The sequence below is a fragment of the Puma concolor genome, chromosome A1 (genome assembly GCF_028749965.1).
Source record: "Puma concolor isolate L17-30 chromosome A1, mPumCon1.1.hap2, whole genome shotgun sequence".
NCBI classification, from domain to species: domain Eukaryota; kingdom Metazoa; phylum Chordata; class Mammalia; order Carnivora; family Felidae; genus Puma; species Puma concolor.
In genome coordinates this window covers 87,233,546-87,255,553 of record NC_141667.1, presented here as the reverse complement: position 1 = coordinate 87,255,553, position 22,008 = coordinate 87,233,546, and the positions used below count along the sequence as shown (strand labels likewise).

The 22,008-nt window shown below is 35.3% G+C and overlaps 1 protein-coding gene across 4 annotated transcripts in view; it reads left to right on the top strand.

Moving 5' to 3' along the window:
• Nucleotides 1–22,008, top strand: part of ADGRV1 (adhesion G protein-coupled receptor V1) — a 567,138-nt gene that overhangs the window by 346,548 nt on the left and 198,582 nt on the right. For all 4 annotated transcript variants that reach the window (XM_086696839.1, XM_086696829.1, XM_086696845.1 and 1 more), the window contains one exon: nt 13,267–13,383. In XM_086696839.1, coding sequence (XP_086552965.1) covers nt 13,267–13,383 — 117 coding nt within the window. The remainder of the gene's footprint in view (nt 1–13,266; nt 13,384–22,008) is intronic.

Sequence of the window (22,008 nt, the reverse complement as noted above, 5' to 3'; positions counted from 1 at the left end):
ACATGAGCATAATAGATTTTATGTTCTTTGACATGAAGACCATAGGAGGGCCATCCAAAAATATTCAAAGCTTTCTAGTCAATGTGGGGAAAAAAAGGAATATCTGTGTGAAATCAGTGAGTATAATTTTAATGTTAAGTATGATATTTTTAGTAATAGTAAAAATTCAGATTCTGGTATTTAAACTTCTCTTAAGGGATAAGGTAGAAACACCAGTGAAAAAGATGCTAGCCTGGGGTGGGGGGTTGTAATAGTACACATGTGATTTCAAAATAATGAAAAAAGATACAGGAAATTAAGTATGGCATTAGTCCAAGTGTTTTGTTTATAGGAACATGCTACAGGCAGTCTCTATTGAGCGTACCTAAAAAAAAAATACTGATAACCTTGCCTTTATAGTTGTTTTTCCATTTCTGGTTTCTACCTTTTTGCGTAAGGAATTAACTATTATCACTAAATTTTATTGATGTTTTAAGTTTAATACTTTTTTAAAGTTCTTAAGATAGTTTGTTTCTTCAAATACTCTTGTAACTTTTTTTTAAAAAATTTAATATTTATTTTGGAAGGTGAGAGCGACAGTGTGAGCAGGGAAGGGGCAGACAGAGAGGGAGACACAGAATCTGAAGTGGGCTCCAGGCTCTGAGTTGTCAGCATAGAGACTGATGCAGCCCTTTCAAATAATTTTAAAAGTTACACAGATAGGGGCACCTGGGTGGCTTAGTCGATTAAGCATCCAACTTCAGCTCAGGTCATGATCTTGTAGTCTGTGAGGGTGAGCCCCATGTTGGGCTCTGTGCTAACAGCTCTGAGCCTGGAGCCTGCTTCGAGTTCTGCCCCTCCCCTGCTCTCTCTCTGTCTCTCTCTCTCAAACACTAATTGTAAAAACGGCAAAAAAAAAAAAAAAAAAAAAAAAGTTACACAGATAATGCTGATTAAAACTTAAACAAAAGGAAGTCTGTTAACCACAGAATACATTAGTCATGGAAATGTCATTATACTTTGTGAATTCCATTATCATTGGCATTGGCACATTGGCAATAGCCAATGCAACAGCAACATGCAAAGGTCTTTTTGTCTTTAGCCTCAGATTAATGGGTTATTAACACAGTTTTCTAATGAAAGGGATTCTGCAGACATAAATGATTTACAAGTAGCAGAAATAATGTGGAACTCAGCATTTTGTGATCTTTTTAGCTTAACATATCTTGCTTTTGTCATTGAAACAAATGTTTAAAATAGCTTACTCATCAGTTAACTTTGGAAGAAGAGAGTAAAAAACTTTTTGGATCAGGGATGCTAAGTGGATTAGAAAATGTGAGTTATAAAAATTCAAAAATTAGGGGCGCCTGTGTGATTCCATCAGTTAAGCGTCCAACTTTGGCTCAGGTCATGATCTCGTGGTTTGTGAATTCGAGCCCTGCCTTGGGCTCCATGCTGACAGCTCAGAGCTTGGAGCCTGTTTCGGATTCTGTGTCTCCCTCTGTCTCTGTCCCTTCCCTGCATGTGCTCTGTCTCTCAAAAATAAATAAACATTTAATTCACAAAATAGAGTAAGTGGATACTGTAGATTCAAGTGTAGTTTGTTAAGCTCAAGACAGAACACCATAATAATAGTAAATATTTTAATTTCGGAAAAAAGAAAGTTAATAGCAGGATCCAGAAGGTGTTAATACCTGCAAGAGTCTGCTTCAAGCCGAAATGAAATAATAGGGACCAGATTTACCATCAGATCTAAAACAAATGAAAAAAACGGGACATTATATGAAATAATGTCAATAGGCTAGACATCAGGCAGCAAAGGATGAGGATCCCTGAAGTACAAGAAACAAACAGGATGAGGTTAATAATTGCCCTGGAATACTCCTTCCAAGCTGTGGCACAAAAAGGAGGAACACAGGTGGTCTTCAGATTCACAGAACTAAGGAGAAAGATGAGAGTCTGAGAAAAACAAGGTGGCTAAAGTTTGGAGGCCAAAATACTGAAAAAGAAGGAACCCTGGAGATAGGCAGAGTTCTTATTTTTCAGCTGAGTTCTGACTAGCCCATGTTGTGAGGAAACTACCCAAAGCTAGAGAAAGAGTCCCCCAGAAGGCAAAAGAGATCAATGTGAGGTGCTTACACAGAGCCACGAATAGTAACTTTTCCTGCTCTTAGACTAAGAAATCCTCAAGATCCACAAACACCTGGGTAGAGTATACAGACGGGTTTTGCCTCAGCCCCATGGAGTGATTGGCCTGAGCACTAGGCCCTGCCCAACACATCTTAACCACAAGAATTGAAAAGACCAAATTGCTTCCACATGCATCCTAGCACAAAGCTCAAAAATATTTACAGGAACACAAATATCCAACTCCCAAAGAGGTAAGATCACAGTGTTTGATATTTAATAAAAAACTGTAAGATGTGGTGAAAGGCGAGAAAATATGACACAGGGCACCTGGAAGGCTCAGTTGATTAAGCGTCTGACTTTGGCTCAGGTCATGATCTCATGGTTCATGAGTTCAAGCCCTGTATCAGGCTCTGTGCTGACAGCTCAGAGCCTGGAGCCTGCTTCAGATTCTGTGCCTCTCTGTCTGTCCCTCCCCCTCTCACACTCTGTCTCTCTCCTCAAAAATAAACGTTAAAAAAAAAAAAAAGATTATCTCTTTCCCTCTCTGTCTGTCCCTACCCCTCTTGTGCATATGTGTTCTCTCACTCTCTCTCTTAAAATAAATAAATAAACACTAAAACAAAAAAGAAATGAAAACTACAATGTGTGAGATGAAAAATACCCTGATTGGGATTAGAAATAGCAGAAGAAAAAATAAGTGAATTTGAAAACAGCAATATCAGTTACTCTAAAATGAAAAAGAAAAGAGGGAGTCAGAATAAATCAGCAGGGCACCTTTGAACTGTGGGGAAAAAATTAAGTGTTTCATATATGTGTAATTGAGATGTCAGAAAGAGAGGTAAAAGTGCCTAATGGTTGGGAAAGAGCATTTTAAAAAGTAATGATTAAAATTTTCCAAATTTCTTAAAAACTGTTAACTTATGTATTCAAGAATCGTGATGAGCCCCACACAGAAAGAAGAAGCATGAAGAAACTGTATGAAAGCACGTCATAATCAAATTGCGTAAAACTAGTATAAGGAGAAAAATCTTACAGGCAACAAAAATTAAAACAAAAAAATCCATACAGAGGAATAAACATAAGAATTACAGCAAATTTCTTGTCAGAAATAATACAAGTGAGGAGAAAGTAGAGCAACATGTTTAAGTACTGAAGGAGAAAATACCTGTTGAGCATCGGACTCTTGATCAGGCTCCTTGATCAGGAGGTCAGTCTCCACACTCAGATTGAGATTCTGTCTATCTACCCATTTCCCCAACTCGCACTCAGTCTGTCTCTCTAAAATTTAAAAAAATAAAAATAAAAAGATGGAAAATTAATTGGGATTGACTATATTAACAAAGTAGATTTTAAATATTTTTTTAATATTTATTTTTTGAGAGAGAGAGACAGACAGAAGCATGAACAGGGGAGGGACAGAGGTAGAGGGAGACATAGAATCTGGAGCAGGCTCCAGGCTCTGAGCTGTCAGCACAGAGCCCCATGCAGGGCTCACTCACAAACTGCGAGATCACGACCTGCGCTGAAGCCAGACGCCACATAGTAGATTTTAGAGCAAAGTTATACCAGAGAAAAAAGTCATTCTATAATGATAAAGGGGTTAGTTTATTGAGAGACTATAATCACCCTAAATTTAATAACTTAATAACTAAGCTTCCAAATATACCATGCAAAAATTTATGGAACTACAAGGAAAACTTGACAAATCCACAATTATAGTTGGGAATTTAAAGACTTCTCTTTCAATAATTCATAGAAATTTTTTTAAAAGAACAGAAAATCTGTAAATACATGGAATTTTGTTTTGTTTTTTTTTTAGAATATAGAATATTTTAACATGTTATCATCCAACCTGAACTAATTGAGATTTATAAAACACTGAAACCAACAGTAGTAGAATACATGTTTTTATCATGTACGCAAGGAACATAGGGTTATAAATTCAAAATGATTAAAGCCATACAGAGTATGTCCTCTGACCACAACAGAATTAAATTGGGAATCAACAGAAAGATCACTAGAATATCTTCAAATATTTGGAAACTAATTAGCACACTTACAGATAATCCATAGGTCAGAAAATAATTCAGGAAAATTTCAAAGAATTTTGAACTGAGTGAAAATGAAAACACAATATATCAAAATTTGAGGTATCCTTAAAGCAATATAAGGAAAAAATATAATAGAACTAAATGCCTCTATTAGAAAAAGAAATAAGGTTTCAAAAATAGGACCACAGAAATATAAAAACAGTTTTTAAATTAAAAATAGGAGAAAAAGAAGAAATAAATAATAAAGAACAGAACAGGAATCACTGAAATATAAAACAGTAAAACAACAGAGAAAATCAGTGAAACCAAGAGCCATTTCTTTAAGATCAATAAAGTGACCAACCTTTAGCCAGAACGATCAAGAAAAAAAAAAGAGGAGCTCTAAATTACCATTATGAAGAAAGAGAAATGGCATCACTACAGATTCTAAATATTAAAAGGATAATAAGGGAATATTATATATCACTTTATACCAACAAATTTTCCAGGTTTGGTTAAATAGAAAAGTTACTTAAAATGACATATATTACCAAAACTCATTCAGTAAGAGCTAGGTTATCTGAATAGGTATATATCTATTAAAGAAATTGAATTTATATTTAAAAATCTTGCCACTAAGATAACTTTAGTCTTAACATGGTTTTATTGATGAATTTTATCAAACATTTAAGAAAAAATACCACTTCTATACAGATTCTTCCAGAAAATTGAAAAAGAGGAACTCTTTCCCAACTCTCTAAAACCAGCATTACCCTGATAGCAAAATGAGACAAAGAAAGACTACACACCAGTGTTCCTCATGAATATTGATGCAGACATTCTTAATATAGTTTTAGCAAATCAAAATGATAATGCATCACAAAAAGTGATAACTATCCAAGTAGTATAAAGTTGGTTTAATATTCCAGTATCAATCAAATTAATTCATCATATTAATTAGCAAGCAAAAATGGAAGAAAATGTTTTGTAATCTCAATAGAGAAATAGCATTTGCCAAAATTCAATAGCCATTCCTGATAAAAAAAAAAAAAAAAAACTCCAACCAAGTAGGAATAGAGGGGAGCTTTGTCAACTTGACATGCCATCTACAAAAAGAAATTATATTAACTAACCTCATAGTTGTAATGATTTGCTAGGGTGGCCATAACAAATTACCATAGACTGGATGGCTTAAATAACAAATTTATTTTCTTACAGTTCTGAAAGCTAGAATTCCAAGATCAAGGTGTTGACAGGGTTGATTTCATATTGAGTCCTGTCTCCTTGCTGTACAGATGTCTGTCTTCTCCCTTTGTGTTCACATGGTCTTTCTTCTGTACATGTGCTTGCCAGTATCCAAAATTTTCTCTTATAAGGAAATCACTCATAGTGGATTACAGCCCACCTTAAAGACCTCACTTTAATTTAATTACCTCTTTATTGACTCCATTTTCAAATACAGTTTATTCTGAGTAACTAGAGGTTAGGACTTCGGTGTATGAATTTTGGGGGACACAATTCAGACCATTAAAATACTTAATGGTGAAAACAATGTTTTCATGCTAAGATCAAAAAGAAAACAAGGGTGTTCATTTTTGCCACCTCTTTTCAGTACTCTGTGTGTGTGTGAGTGTGTGTACATTATATCTATATTTATATACATTGCCAACAAGTACCATAAGGCAAGAAAAAGAAATTAAAGCCATTCTGATTAAAAAGTAAGTAAAATTCCATTTATGCAGAGATGACATAATCCTTTATGTAGAAAATATGTTTTCTACAAAAAAGCTACTCAAACTAATAAGTATGTCTGTAAGTTGGTGATATGATCAATATACAAAAATCAATTGTATTTCTGTATACTAGCAGTGAATATCAGGAGTTAAAATTTAGTGAAATATCAGTTATGATAATAGCAAAAATATAAAATACTTAGGGATGAATCTCTTAAAAATTATATGAATGACTTGTACATGGATAATTACAAAGGACTTCTGAGAGGAATTAGAGAAGACCTAAATACATGGAAGGGTACCATGTGGTCATGAGAAGAAAGAGTCGATATTGTTAGTATGTCCATTCTCAGATTCAACCCAATTCCAATCACAACCTCAGTAGGTTTCTGTTTTTGTAAGCATCTATCTGGTTCTAAATTTTATATGGAAATGCACGTGACTTGGAATGGACAATATAACTTTGACAAAGAAGAATAAATCAGAGTCTAACACTACCTGGTTTCAAAAATTATAGCTTCAGTCATCAAGACAATGTGATATTGGTGTAAACATAGAAAAATTGATTGATGGGACAGATCAGAGAGTCCAGAAGCAGACTCCTACATAGATAGACAAAAATGCAAAAGGTAATTCAGAAGTATATATAAAAGATCAAAAAAGGTAGATTCAATCCATAATTGGGTTTCACCAATGTTAAAAACTTTTGTTCTTCCAATGACACTGTTAAGAGAATTTTTGAAAACAAGCCACAGAGTAGAAGGAAGTACTTGCACATTAAACATGTGATGAAAGACTTGTATCATGAATGTAAAAAGAACTCATAAAACTCAACATTAAGAAAACAAACCAATTTTTAAAGTAGGCAAGAGAGCTGAAGAGGCATTTCTTCAAAGAAAAGACATGGATTGCAGATAGGGACATGAAAAAATGGTTAACATCATTACTGATTAGGAAAATCCAAATTTAGACCACGATGAGGAACTATGTGTGCCCCTTAGAAAGGCTAAAAGGTTTTTTGACTCTCCTGGACAAGTTTTAGTGAGATGCTAATATATTGCTGATGAGAATGGAAATGTTACAAGCACTTTGGAAAATAATTTATCTATTTTTAAGAATATTAAATACACACACAAGAGAATATTAAATACACACTTATCATATGATCCACCTGTTCCTTCTCCTAGATATTTATTCAAAACAAATAAAAGCACTTGTACATTCATAGCAGCTTTATTTGTAAAAAATAAAAAAAAAAAACAAAACTGGAAACAACCCAAATATCCATCAGTATTTGAAAGAACACATAATTAAAACACTACTATGGAAAAAAAAAAAAAAAACAAAAAAACACTACTACGGAGGTACTACAAAGATCGTGAGGAAACTTTTGGGAATGATGCATATGTTATCTTAGTTGTGGTAATGGTTTACAGGTGTATATATGTCAAAACTTGTTAAATCATACACATTTTAAATATGTGCCATTTGTTTTCTGTTGACCATACTTCAAGAAAGCTGTTTTAAAAAATGATATGCTCAGGGTGCCTGGGTGGTTCAGTTGGTTAAGCGTCCCACTTCGGCTCACATTATGATCTTGCAGTTTGTGAGTTTGAGCTCCGTGTTGGGCTCTGTGCTTACAGCTCAGAGCCTGGAGCCTGCTTTAGGCTAGGTTTCCCTCTCTCTCTCTGCTTCTCCCCCACTCGTGCTCTGTCTCTCCTCAAAATAAATAAACATTAAAAAATTTTTAATAAAAAAAAAATATGCTCAAACCCATGATAGGAGCTATAGAGGATAATGAATATTTTCTGAATTTTCTTTTTTAAAAAATTTATTTCAAAATAATTATAAAATGAAATTGTTGCCTTTAAGGAGTTGACAGTTTTCTGAGAGATTAAGGCTGATATTATGTAACAATTGAGAGAATTGAGCTTTATAGGAAAGCCAACCCTTATGTCAATAAAATCCTATTTTTAAAATTCAGAGGAGGAAAAGTTTGCTTGTGGTTGAAAGAAAGCCATATATTCATGATAGAGTTGGCATTTCAGTCATGCCTTGAAAAATAGACATGATTTCAGCAGAGGAAGATGAGAAACAGAAATCCTAGGTAGGAGAAAGAGGAAGAATAGACTGGAAAGATGATGGAACATGTTTTGGGAATAGCAGTCAAAATAGAGTTGAATGTTTGGAAGAATCTTGTGGAAGATAAGTTGAAAAAGGGTATGGAAGGCAGATGGGACTTGTAGGCCAAACCAAGACAATTCTGTTTCCTCTTTAATTGTTTCTTTGTGTCCCACAAGCGGAACTAATCAATCTTGAATGTGTCCCCCTGGTATTTTACTCCATACCCTGTTAAAACACCTGTCACATTTTGCATCTTTTGTATGGCTTTAGCCATAAGAACTCTCCTATTAGAAAGGACGACATTTTGGCTCATTATAAACGCCGAGTAACAAGTGCTTTCCCACTTTAAAAACAAGGAAAGTCTAGGAGCTTATCATGATCTGAGTAGGCAGGTGGAATTTGAACTGATCTTGTAAAAACTGAGTAGGTGTTTTGGATAAGCTGGAGAGTAAAGAGAAGGGCAATTAATAGGAGTGAAAATGTTTATAGTAAAGTGGGGAGAGAGGTATACTAAGGAATACTGAGAATTGATGTTTATAGTGAAATCAGTTTTTATTATTATTATTTAGCCCAGCAGAAACACATGCTCTGTATTTAAAATGAAAACTATACACAGGTACAGTAGAGCTCTCATCAACCAGAAGAAGCAAAGAATTTTATAAGTTACTAACAAAACATATCAGATACTCTCTTTGGGGACATATATTTATTTTTCTTTTCTCTTTAGTTAAGATGTATGTATGTTATATCAGTATAGAATTGAGAATAGTATTATATTTGCTATTGGCATTATATTCTATGGCCATTATGAACCTGTGGTGGGCCATGGATTAAAAAAGATTGAGGAAGAGTGAACTAGAAGTTCAGCACTTTGAGGCAGGACTTGAGTTTGATTTTAGCTTTATAGGCTGCAGCATGGTGTTCTGGAGAGAATGCTATATAAATGAGAACTCCAGGATTTGAATCCCACTTTAACTGGGGCACCTGGGTGGCTCCGTCAGTTAAGCATCAGACTTTGGCTCAGGTTATGATCTTGCAGTTCGTGAGTTCGAGCTCTGGATCGGGCTCTGTGCAGACACCTCAGAGCCTGGAGCCTGATTCTGTATCTCCCTCTCTCACTCATACTCTGTCTCTGTCTCTCTCTCAAAAATTAATAATAATAAACAAACATTGAATCCCACTTTAACTTTCAAACACATTTAGTTACCTCCAAAAAGTGAATTCCTGTATCAGATCCTTTTTCATCATTTATTAAGTTTGTGTAACTTAATAATGACTTCACATCATTAATATGTGGGTTCACAAGAAAACCAGGGAAAGCATGTAGCACCTTTTGCCACCATATTCTTTATCTCGTAAAGATAGTAACACTTTGTTGGTAGTAGGTACTTGCCTGCTTACTGAATGCATCAGTAATGTGAATGACTGAGGACCTTCGAAAAATTCTTTTTGTTTTTTATGTTATGATGTTTAATGCATCCAGAGAACTGACTGTGAAAATAACCTTTCTCCTGGTCAACTCTGTATGATTAAGTAAAAGAACAATGGTAAAAACTCCTTTCTCCTCACGTTAATGTGCCTTAAAGATGTATGTGCTAAATATGCTAGGAGATGGCATTTTATTTTACTATAACCATTTAATTTGTATTTAAGCTAAAGTTAATTTAATTTTAGATACGCCTGGTTATTTGTAATAGCTGGTTCTCCCAAGTTTTCTTACCTCATTCCTGTTGTAGCAGTGTGCACTGTGAAAGGTCAGCCTTTTCTTGCAGACTAACCTCCTTTCATACAGATGGAAGTATTTCTCGTGCTTTAGAGAACATTCTTCCAGAATGATTTGCAAAAGTAGATTTGTGACTGGTATTTTTAGGACTTAGAAAAGGAGAGTAAAACATAATAAAATATAGAGAAGTCCTATCTGTAGAATAGAATTCTGGGTGTTAAAACTGTATTCTGAAAGCAAATGCAGCTTAAATAATAACCTTTACTAATTTGTTTCAAAGAAAAGAGTTTTTAAGAGAATAACAATTATTCAAGTTAGCATACCATTTATAGTTTCATAGAATGCTTAAAACTAAGCATGTTCAATTACAAGTTTGGATTACACTATTATCTTACATAAGCAAACTCTTCAGGTTGATTAGAACATAACTACCAAGTAAACCTCAACGTTATGCATATGATAGAATATGAATTAGAGAGGTTCAAACTTATTATATAGGTACACTTACAAAATCTTTGTGGAAATAGATGCCGCTTTGTAAAAAGAAGGAAAATAAGATGTTAAAATTACTCCTTTTTTTTTTTCCTTTGGCCGAACCTCTCAGTCTGTTCTTCCAACAGCTTTTAAGGAAGTTTTGGTACTTCGTGTTCAACGTTAGTTGAACCAAACTAACGTTAGTTTTGGTGAAAGAGTTCAGTGAATATTTGTGGAATTTAGGAAGGTTAAATTTATGATCTATAGTGTGTTACAATTCAGAAGTTAGAAGCTAAAATCTAGGAAGATCTAAGCATGTTTTCAAAATAATTGAAAAGCTATTTGTGATATGTTCTGGAAGGGCGAATTTGTTGACTTTGTTTTTTTTAGGGAACTCATTTGTACCAGATTGTTAGGAAATAATGAAACATTAATTTCTAGCATCTGCTTTTTTCCCCTAATACTGTGTGTTACAAATGCTCCCAATCCAGGGCTAAATAAACAAAAAGTTGAGTTAGGAATGCTTCTCATTTAAAAAATAATCCTGGAATCTTGGCACAGAAAGGAACTTAAGAATTTATCATTTCCATCTTCTTCCTACTACAGATGAAGAAACTAGTCTCAGAAGGATAAACTGAGTTGTGTCTATAGCTTTAAAAAAGAAAAAGAAAAAGCCTTTTTTTTTCTTCTATACTTGGTACAAGAAGTACTCAATAAATAATTTCCAAGAGGAAAGAGTCACTTCAGTATGGCCTAAGATACATATTATCGTGGGGGCACCTGGATGGCTCAGTCGGTTGAGCGTCTCACTTCGGCTCAGGTCATGATCTCACGGTTTGTGAGTTCAGGCCCCACATCAGGCTCTGTACTGACAGCTCAGAGCTTGGAGCCTGCTTCAGATTCTGTGCCTCTCTCTCTCTCTCTGTCCCTCCCCTGCTCACACTCTGTCTCTGTCTCTCAAAAATAATTAAATTTTTAATTTTTAAAAAGATACATGTTACTGTAAATTTACTAATGAGCATTTTGGCTTTTCTTTAGTTGACTAAGTAGGCTGGTTATGGTTAAGTGTCACCCTGTGAAGTGAAGACATTTGAAGCATGTAGGCCCTCACCTTAGATCCTGACAAATTCACCGCAGTGATGCTACCCTAGGAACACTGCTGGATAGAAATTTTCAAGGAGGTTTAATGGCCACAACCTTTGTGACAAAAGGATTAGGGAGGCACATATTTCATTTGAAAATAAAAGCAATACTTTGTCCCATTGCTCTAATTTGGTTTTGAGCACAGTATTTATTTTTTAAAAATTTCAAACAACCTCAAAGGTATTTATGTTTCCTTGTTAGAAGGTAGGTTTTGAGATATAGGTCAGCTGTTTTTTTCCTTGCAACACCCCTTTGTCTTTTTGGCATCAGTTATTCTTTCTCTCAACAGTAATTTATTAAACATTTGTATATCCCTGGCATAGTGGTAGCTTATTAAAATATAAAACCAAAAAGGCTTGGTCACTGTCCTAAAAAGAGAGTTTATTCCTTGAGAAGTTATGCTATTGTTGTTCCAAATCTCCCCTTGCCATCTGCACTTTTCATTACAAAATTTAACACAGTAGGCATGTATTGTGAAAATACAAAACAATAGGTAGAAACCACAAGAGTGTTTTCCTTTATTTATTTATTCATTTATTTAATAAGTATTTATGGAGTACCTACTGTATGCCAGACTCTGGGCTGCATAATTAGGATATATCAGTAACTGAAACGTTCAATGATCCTGCCTTCATAAGTATTACATTCTAGTAGGTGAACAATAGTAGGTGAGATGAACAATAACCACGAAACATAGTAAGTAAACAAATTACAAAGCATGTTAGAAGATGATAAGTGTCATTAAAAAAAAAAGTAGGGGAGCCCAGTGACTCAGTCACTTAGGTGCTGGACTCTTGATCTCAGCTCTGGTCATGATCTTGCAGTTCATGGGTTCAAGCCCTACATTAGGCTCTGACTGAAAGTGTGGAGCCTGCTTGGGATCCTCTCTCTCTACCTCTCTCTGCCCCTCCCCTGCTTGTGTGCTCGCTCTCTCTCTCTCTCTCTCTCTCTCTCTCAAATAAACTAAAAAAGTAAAAAGGTGTAGGGGCATCACGTGTGGGGGAGGGAGAAAAGAAAAGGGTATAATTTTAATTTGTGTGGTCATCTTGTCATTCTGAAGATTTCCCTTGACCAAAGCCTTGGGGGCAGTTGAAATAAAAGTCCAAGGTTTAGAATAATCCTAGAATCTGAAATTGTAAATTTAAGTCTACTTTGTTACATAGGTCACTTCACAAAAAGAAGATGCATTTGGTGGTAAAGTCACACCCTTTGCTTTTCTTTCTTGTCCCTCTTTGTAGCTTTGATTTAAGTGAATGTCTGTATTTTCTTTTCTAATTATCTAAAATAAATGCATTTTGTGGGATTTTTGTCCATCCATAATAAGAAAAGGGTTTACTTTGAAAATTACTTTTTGGGGTGCCTGAGTGGCTCAGTCAGTTAAGCATCTGACTTCAGCTCAGGTCATGATCTCACAGTTCGGTTCATGAGTTCAAGCCCTGCATTGGGCTCTGTGTTGACAGCTCCGATCCTGGAGCCTGCTTCAGATTCTGTGTCTTTCTGTCTCTCTCTCTTTCTCTCTCTCTCTGCCCCATTCTGTCTCTATCTCTCTCAAAAATAAACATTTTTAAATATTTAAAAAGAAAGAAAATTATCTCTTGACAGAATGTAGCCTGTAGTACAGGTACTTTGGTATTACAATAGCTACACTTAATGAACACAGCTATAAATGTATAAACTTGTCAGATCAGGTTGTACACCTGAATCTAATGTAACATTATGTCAACTATATTCAAATAAATAAATGCAATACAAAACTCTATGTATTTGCCATTTTTTAGAATGACTGTTCATCGTCTCAGTTTGAGCAACACATTAACTTATTTTCCCTTTGAGTCATTGAATCTTAGATTCTGATAAGAACAGTTTGTTTTCTTAATATCCTTGATCACTTTTAGCATGGTTTCAAAATACAGGTATTTGTTTCTTACAGATTGTGTTCCTGGCTTCTGCATATGCAAGTCCCCAACTCACAGATGAGAGCTGTTCGGCCATGGCTGCTGTCACACATTACCTGTATCTTTGCCAGTTCAGCTGGATGCTCATTCAGGTTGGTACCTCATTTCCTCCTCCCACCCCCTTCAGCGTTGCAGTGAATCTGCATGGAATGTTCTTCCTATCTGCTGTTCTTTATACTGAAGTGGAAGTAATTCCATATATCTATCACTGCATTCCTAGGAGATCACTGGAAACAAAACCTTGTAAGCTGTACAACATCAGAAAGTTTAGCGAATTGGGGAAATGGGAAGAAACATAGTAGGGGTAGAAATAAGGAAGCGGTAGGAGATGAGGCTCGTGATGTGGACCCTGTAAAGCACAGTAGGAAATGTGAACTTTTTTCTAGGGGAGGTCATAGAATGAAACAAGTGACGTGACAACGTTTGTATTTTAGGAAGATTTTCCTGTTTGTAGTGAATTGGTGACAGAAGGGTTGACATGGGAGCTAATTAAGTTTACATTAGCTGCATCCAGGTAAGAGAACGTGGCAGTGTGAACCTGAGAGTAGCAGAAGAAGCTTTTGAGATTTCTTTCTTTCTTTTTTTTTTAAAACTATAATAATAGTATGCATAGATGGTTAAGAAGAATGCAGAAGGTGGAACCAAGGATGATTCTTGATGAGTTTCTGCATGAGTAGATGGGTGGATGGGGGTGCCTGGAACTGAAGTAATGACCACTGGAAATTACAGGAAGGATGATGACACTTTTAGGACATGCTGAGTGTGAAGTTTCTCCAGTGTAAGACCTCCAGTGGAGACTTTGGGAGAAGTGGGATACACAGTACTAAATCTCAGAACAGAGGCCCATGCTATATAAATACTTAAGAAAATTGTTGACTTACAGTTGGAAAATGAGTGCATTGCTTTGGAAGAGATCGCTTTGGGAGAAAGTACAGAGTAAGACCTGAACAGTCCTAGTGTACACCGGAGGAACTAGTAAACGTTGCAGAGAGACGTGAACTCTTCCTTTTCTGCCTAAAATCCCAAGTTCTCTTCATTGTCCTATGCAGATTTGCTTGATAAAGAGAAAAATATGAAAGCTGGATCCACTTAAGTAGTGTTAATGTCATTAAATGGCTCAACTAAATGAAATGTTGCCTTTGATAATACTTTGATATTGTTAAATCTTTCATACGATACAAAGTTTTGTTTGTGTTTTTGAGTATGCATGTGAACTATTTCATGCAAACAGATGCATTCAGTGCTTGCATATTCTTTTTTCTTGTTGAATAAAAGGATGTGGGGTTTTCACTACACAGTAATAATGAAAGAATATGAGAGTACCATACAAACTCATGGAAGGGATATTTTGCAAGGTATGATATTATAATTGTTGGGAGAACTGAACTGAATTATTTAGTTAATAGAACTAATTGCAGTAATTAAAGCCCTGAATCTGGGTTTGAATTCTGATTTTGCCACTATCTTTGTAACTTTAATGAAGTTTTTGGCCTTTTCCAAGTTTTGTTTCTAAATCTGCATACGAGGATAATTCCTTCTTCATAGAATTATTATTTCATAGGTCTTTAAGCAGCTCTAATTATGAAAAGCTTCTGGTGTTCTCAAACCCCTCCCCCATAATTAAAAAGTAAAGCTAAATCTTGGGGCACCTGGGTGGCTCAGTCGGTTGAGCACACAACTTTGGCTCAGGTCATGATCTCAAGGTTTGTAAGTTTGAGCCCCATGTTGGGCTCACTGCTGTCAGTGTTGTCACTGTGGAGCCCATTTCGGATCCTCTGTCCCTCCCTCTCTCTTCCCCTCCCCAGCTCATGCTTTCAATGTCAAAAATAAATAAACATTAAAATAAAAAATTTGAAATATAAAAAAAGTTAAGCTAAATCTAAACCATATAACATAAAACTTAATATTTGTGATATTAAAGTATTTACTAGATTCTCTGCAAAATTATTTTAGGAGTTTAAGCTGAGCTTTTTATGTGTACCATGTATATATTGTTATTTATCTGCTTGGACTGAGGTCCTCAGTGTTGTGTGGAATGTCTTTGTCCAAGCCCCTGCCCTACTCAGTTTTTGATGAATGAGTCAGATAAAGACCCAGGAAACTGTCCTATCAGGTATGCAGATGATACAGAGTTGAGAAAACAGCTGAAACAGAAAGCTGCCTGGATTAGCAATGCAGGTAGAATCAACATAGAGAAACTGCTGTGAAAGATTGAAAACTGAACATAATCTGATGGGGTTAAGATAAACCACCTGAAATATTAATTTAACACAGACATAGGTGCAATCAAATGTGTGACCAGATTGCTTAAAACAGCAACTACAAAAACAACACAGACCTAGGTTACATTAATAACAGCATAGAGGTAGGTGAGGGAATCATGGTTACATTGTAATCTACAAATGTTCAAGAAACCTTGGGACCCTGTAACCACTTTCATGAATCCTGTTTCACCAGGAATATTAACTAGCCAATGAGAAGTTGGAAACAGTCTTGTAAGAAACTTTAAGGCAGCTGGAGATAACTAACTTGGAAAGAATTTAGAGTGATGTATAGCCAAATTATGGAAAGAGCCTAAATGTCCATCAACTGATGAATGGATAAAGAAATTGTGGTTTATATACACAATGGAATACTACGTGGCAATGAGAAAAAATGAAATATGGCCTTTTGTAGCAATGTGGATGGAACTGGAGAGTGTGATGCTAAGTGAAATAAGCCATACAGAGAAAGACAGATACCATATGGTTTCACTCTTATGTGGATCCTGAGAAACTTAACAGGAACCCATGGGGGAGGGGAAGGAAAAAAAAAAAAAAAAAAGAGGTTAGAGTGGGAGAGAGCCAAAGCATAAGAGACTGTTGAGAACTGAGAGCAAACTGAGGGTTGATGGGGGGTGGGAGGGAGGAGAGGGTGGGTGATGGGTATTGAGGAGGGCACTTTTTGGGATGAGCACTGGGTGTTGTATGGAAACCAATTTGACAATAAATTTCATATATAAAAAAAAAAAACTATAAAAAAAAAAAAGAGTGATGTGATGGCTGTCCACAAATACTGGAAGTGCTACTACAGGAAATAAAGACTGGTCTGTAGCTCTAGTTGGAAGAATGGCACAAATGGGTCAAAAATTAGAGAAGCAAGTTTTGATTCACTTTAAGGTCTTTGATAGCCAATAAAACTGTCAAAATTGAAGAGGCTGTTTCTATAAACAGAAAGTACCAGTCAGTGAAATATATTCAAACAGGGATAAATGAACAACTTTCAAACATGTTTTCCTGCCTTGGGGCAGTGTTAGATGGGATCACATATAAGATTTCACCCAACTCAATAGAGACTGATGTATTCTCTATCTCTTTTTCCAGTCTTAAGTAAATAAGATTGTGGCTGATGGACATTTAGTAAGGTAATTAGATATCTGTATGGCAATTGGTTAGGAAAAGTATTGAAAGTACCAGTGAAGTTTAATGTATTTCAGATGGCACACCACACATTTTTCATGGTTTGTGGTGCAACCACAAGGGGAAAATTCAATAATTTCTCATTCTAGGTAGGTTACTTCTAATGAGTTACTTTGTGGGAAGAGGTTGTCACTTTACCAACATGTGTTTTCCTATTTGTAAACTACTGCCTGCTAAAACCTTATTTTTAAAATAGAATCCATTTAAAAAAATTTTTTTTTAACATTTATTCATTTTTGAGAGACAGAGCATGAGTGGGGAAGGGACAGAGAGAGAGAGGGGGAGACACAGAATCTGAAGCAGGCTTCAGGCTCCAAGCTGTCAGCACAGAGCCCAGCGTGGAATTCAAACTCATGGACTGTGAGATCATGACCTGAGTTGAAGTCAGATGTCTAACCTACTGAGCCACGCAGGTGCCCCAAAACTAGAATCCATTTTTAAAACATTGTGTAAAAGATTAGATTGCTGTTAATCCAATCCTGATAGTCAATTAGAGTTTAGAAATGTTTTAATATTAACATTTTAGTAATTCTACTCCTTATTTTTAACAGAATAGGACAGAATTTGACTTATGTATGTGTGTGCATAGCTTATGACAAAAAGTTAACCATTAACTTTTTTTTTTGAATGTTTTATTTATTCTTGAGAGAGAGAGAGAGAGAGAAAGACAGCGACTAGCAGGGGAGGGGCAGAGTGAGAGAGGGACACAGAATCTGAAGCAGGCTCCAGGCTCTGAGCTGTCAGCCCAGAGCCCAACGTGGGGCTCAAACTCACAAACCGTGAGATCATGACCTGAACCGAAGTCGGACGCTTTACTGACTGAGTCACCCAGGCGCCCCTAACCATTAACTTTTAATCATTGGACTTAGCATGTCAGAATTACTGTTCATTTTGACCTGCCTCATATCTTCAGTGTTAGAAAAAATGCATTTAAATAACTTTATCTTGAACTTTTATATGATATACTTTTAGTACATTATAGTAAAACTGGATTATATTTTAGAGTAGTTAATGAAAGATTTTATCAGTAAACAAGTTACATAACTTTTCTGAACCTAGATTTTCTTATCTGAATAATCAGATTCGTAATAACAGTACCTGTCTTTGAGGATTGTGGAAAAATAAAATGAATTCATACGTGAAAAGAGCTTGGAATTGTGCCTGGCACCGACTGCTCCATACATATTTACCCAATATTATTGGCTAAGCAAATATGTATGGCTAATATTCCATGGATTTTGAAACACGTTACAAACTATGTTTTTCCAGTACAATTTCCACTTTTTTATTCCCAAAAGAGAATTTGCTTGAGAATAGTAGGGAGAGACTCAGAGTGAGGCAGACAGCAACTAGCTGTGAAGCTTCAGCAAGCTAGATAAATAACTTCTAACCTCTTGTACTGATGTACTCGCATGGCTCATCACAGCATCTGTAACTGGTGACCTTCACTCTGTTTCTGTTTCTTTAGGCTTCCCCCTTTCTGGACAGGGAAGTTGTATCACTAATGATTGGAATAGGGTAGCAAACTATTTCCCTTATTTTTTTTCAAGCAAACAACTCACAAATTCCCTTTTAGGCCATGGAACCTGAATTATCCTTGTTCATCATGCAAAAACCATGAAACTACTGAAATAATCTTCCACTTCCTTAAAACAGCCTATCATGTCTACTTTCAGAAAAACGAACAGTGAGAATTTAAGCTCTTGTACGATTTTACTGTCTTTTCCTAGTTTCTATTGTTCTATTTTCATTTCCTTTTTCTGTTTTGATTTGCTTTCATTTTAGAAATAGCATATACTTGTGGTATAAAACATAGTCAAACACTGAAGAGAAAAATAAAATGAAAAGTACATCTGTTTCTCCCTATTTCACACACTTTCCACCCTCTGCTTTACCCTCAACCCTACTCCCAAATGTAAACACTGTTAGTGGTTTCCTGTGTATCTTTCCAGAAGTATTCCACAAATATACAAACATTTATAAATATATAAAAAAGCACATATGTGTATGTTCTTGTGTGCGTGTGTGTTTATTTACTTATATATAGTGCATATAAATTTATTTATACATACATTTACCAAATACAGTTATACTTTTTTTCCTATAATAAGGTTATTCCATAGTTTATTTTTCTGGTCTCTTATTAATGAAATACTAGTTAATTTCAGTTAATTTTCTAGTATAAACTATGTTTCCTTGAACATCCTTGCATTCTGAATATTTATTTACTTTTGGAATATTCTTAGAATAAACTCCTAGAACTTATGCCTTTACTATTAACATTTACATGAAATGTACTGTGAGATGAACTGCCAGACCATGAGTTAATCCATGAAGAAAATAAATCACAAGTAACTTATTCGAGATGTTAGTATATAATATGGGTAAATAGAAACTTACTTTTTCTGTGTATTCATTTGGCCCACTTTTATGATCATTTCCTGTCACCAAAATCATATAGCAGCCTACTTCAGATATGAACAATATCCAAACCTTCAATTACCCTTACAATTTATTGATTTCATGCTTAGGGAAATAGTATAATGCTTTATTTTAAAACTAAAGCTTACGTGAAGAAAACTTTTTTTGTTAAATTTTTCATGTTTTTTATTTATTTTTTGAGAAAGTGTGAGCTGGGGAGAGGCAGAGAAGGAGGGGGACAGAGGATCTGAAGCGGGCTCCATGCTGGCAGGCTGACAGCTGCAAGCCCAATGCAGGGCTTGAACTCAGGAACTGCGAGATCACGACCTGAGCCAAAGCCAGAGGCTTAACTGACTGAGCCACCCAGGCACCCCAAAGAACATATTTTTTAATTGCAGGATAAAGTTAGAAATCATTCAGCAATTGTAACTTGTGCCTTAATTTCTGTGTAAAATCAGGCTATGAAGAAGCAAATATACATATTACTTATTCCTTGGCAGAAAGGCTATTTAGTGCCAGGGCATAGCAACAAGAAGGAAAATGCTACAACTAGCTGTGTTTCTCCTTCATCATTGATTTAATTTGGGAGGACATCAAAGCTATGAAGGACAACGGACTGGTAATTATAAAGATAAAAATGACATACCCAGGAAATACTGAATTCTCCAGTCCTCAAAAAGCCTTGCAATTTATTTCATGCATAATTGTTAAGAAAGAGGGAGGCTAACTTTAGCAAGGACATGTGGTAACATTTCTTAGACTCTTCTCTGAAATGAACGACTAAGAACATATGATAATGACACAATTAATAGCATCCATGATCTCTGAGTAAACTTGATACTATAAATCAGTCTAAGGTTTCTGGTGACAGAGTTAATAACCAAATATTAAATGACAGGCGAGATACCAGTCTTATCCCACGTAGCATAAAAATATATGGGGCTCAGGAAACCTACTTTTAATTGTAAAAAAATAAAAAGAATTTCACCTTTATGTTTTACAAATGTACTAATATCCGATATATTAATATATGTTATATGAGTAAACTAATGAATTTGTGTTTATGGAGCATATAAAAGCATAATTATGGCCTATGATAATTAATAAGGTAAGTCTTCATTTTTCCTATGTGGATATTGGAATATAGTAGTAGTCACTGAAAATGTTACTATAAAAATGAAGAGATATGTCTGTATAAGAATATAAGTAACTCTACTTACAGACACACGATTTTTTAGTTTATTCCTATCTATATTTGACCTAGATTATATCTGACTATTTTGGTTGGTTTGCATTTTAATCAGAATCGATTTAAATTCTGGGGCGCTTGGGTGGCTCAGTCAGTTAAGCATCTGACTTCAGCTCAGGTCATGATCTCACAGCTTAAGAGTTCATGCCCCACATCAGGCTCTGTGCTGACAGCTCAGAGCCTGGAGCCTGCCTGGAGGCTCAGAGCCTCAGAGCCTGGAGCCTGGAGCCCCTCTCTCTCTGCCCCTCCCCCACTCACACTCCGTGTCTCTCTCTGTTTCTCAAAATAAATAAACATTTAAAAATTAAAAAAAAAAAAGAATTTAAATTCTAACAACTTCAGTTACTTCTTCCATCCTCAGCTTCCTCCTGTGTGTTAAAAAGAAAGAAAGAAAGAAAAGAAAATGGGAAAAAGGAAAAAAAAGAAAAAAAACTATAATAAAAGTTAGGAAAACTATTGTTTTGATTAAATGAGATATAGTGAAAAGTGGCGTCTATGTCTATTACTCAATTAGTAAATATTGGTTCCATTCTTCCTCATAAATTATTGCATTTAACATTTTAAAGTTTGCACCAGTTAACTTTGATCCTCGTCACTAGGAGTTCAAGCAAATCAATTAAAATTTTTGAGCCTCCCAACAATCTTTTCTGGCAAGATAGTATAACTGAGTAAACTCAGTAACTAAACCAAATTATAAAATTGTTAAATTCAACAAAACTTATTAACTCAAATTGTATAGATCTTCATTTGTTTGGTATTTCTCAGCAAATACTATATGCAAAGCATTTTACTAGATACTCTGAGGTATACAAAAATTAATTTCCCACATGTCACAGTCATGTTTGAACAATTTATCTTCTGATAAACCTTTGTAAATTGTCTTTTAGTGTTAGCAAAAAAATGGAGAGGAAAAGAGAAAGGGTAATTTCCATGCTTTTACAAGAAAAATGCATCTCCACAGGCATAGGAAGTGTTTGGGGGAAATGAGAGGGGGAAAAAAGCTCTCGTGTGAAAAATATTGTCAATATTTTTGTGAGTCTCTATGGAAATAAATCTTAATCAGTCTTCAGAGGAACCTCGGACTTATTTTCTAATCCCAGCTCTATAATTAACCAAAATATGAAAAAGCTGTACTTTTCTCTCATTGCCCTTGCTTCCTCATCTCTAATAAGAGGGTATGTGTGGTAAGATGATCTGTAAACTTGGTATTAACTTCTAAAATTCACAGTCTGAGCATCCATACCATTAGTGTTTTTATTTAAGAAATTGTAATTTCTACAATGATTCAATCATAAAGTATGAGTAAGGAAATTGTTAGTAGCATAGTTTAACTTGTCCCTTTACCAGAGGAGGAAACTGAAACCCAGAGGAACCAAATAATGTTGGCCAAAAACATACAGCTTATCCATGCACAACCACGTCAGAATCCAAATCAAGTCACTAAATCAACGTGTCTTTTCAAAAAAATTTTAAACTCATTATTTATATTATTATTTACCTGAAACTTTATTTTTTTTCAATGTTTACTTATTTTTGAGAGACAGAGAGAGAAAGAGCATGAGCAAGGGAGGGGCAGAGAGAGAGGGAGA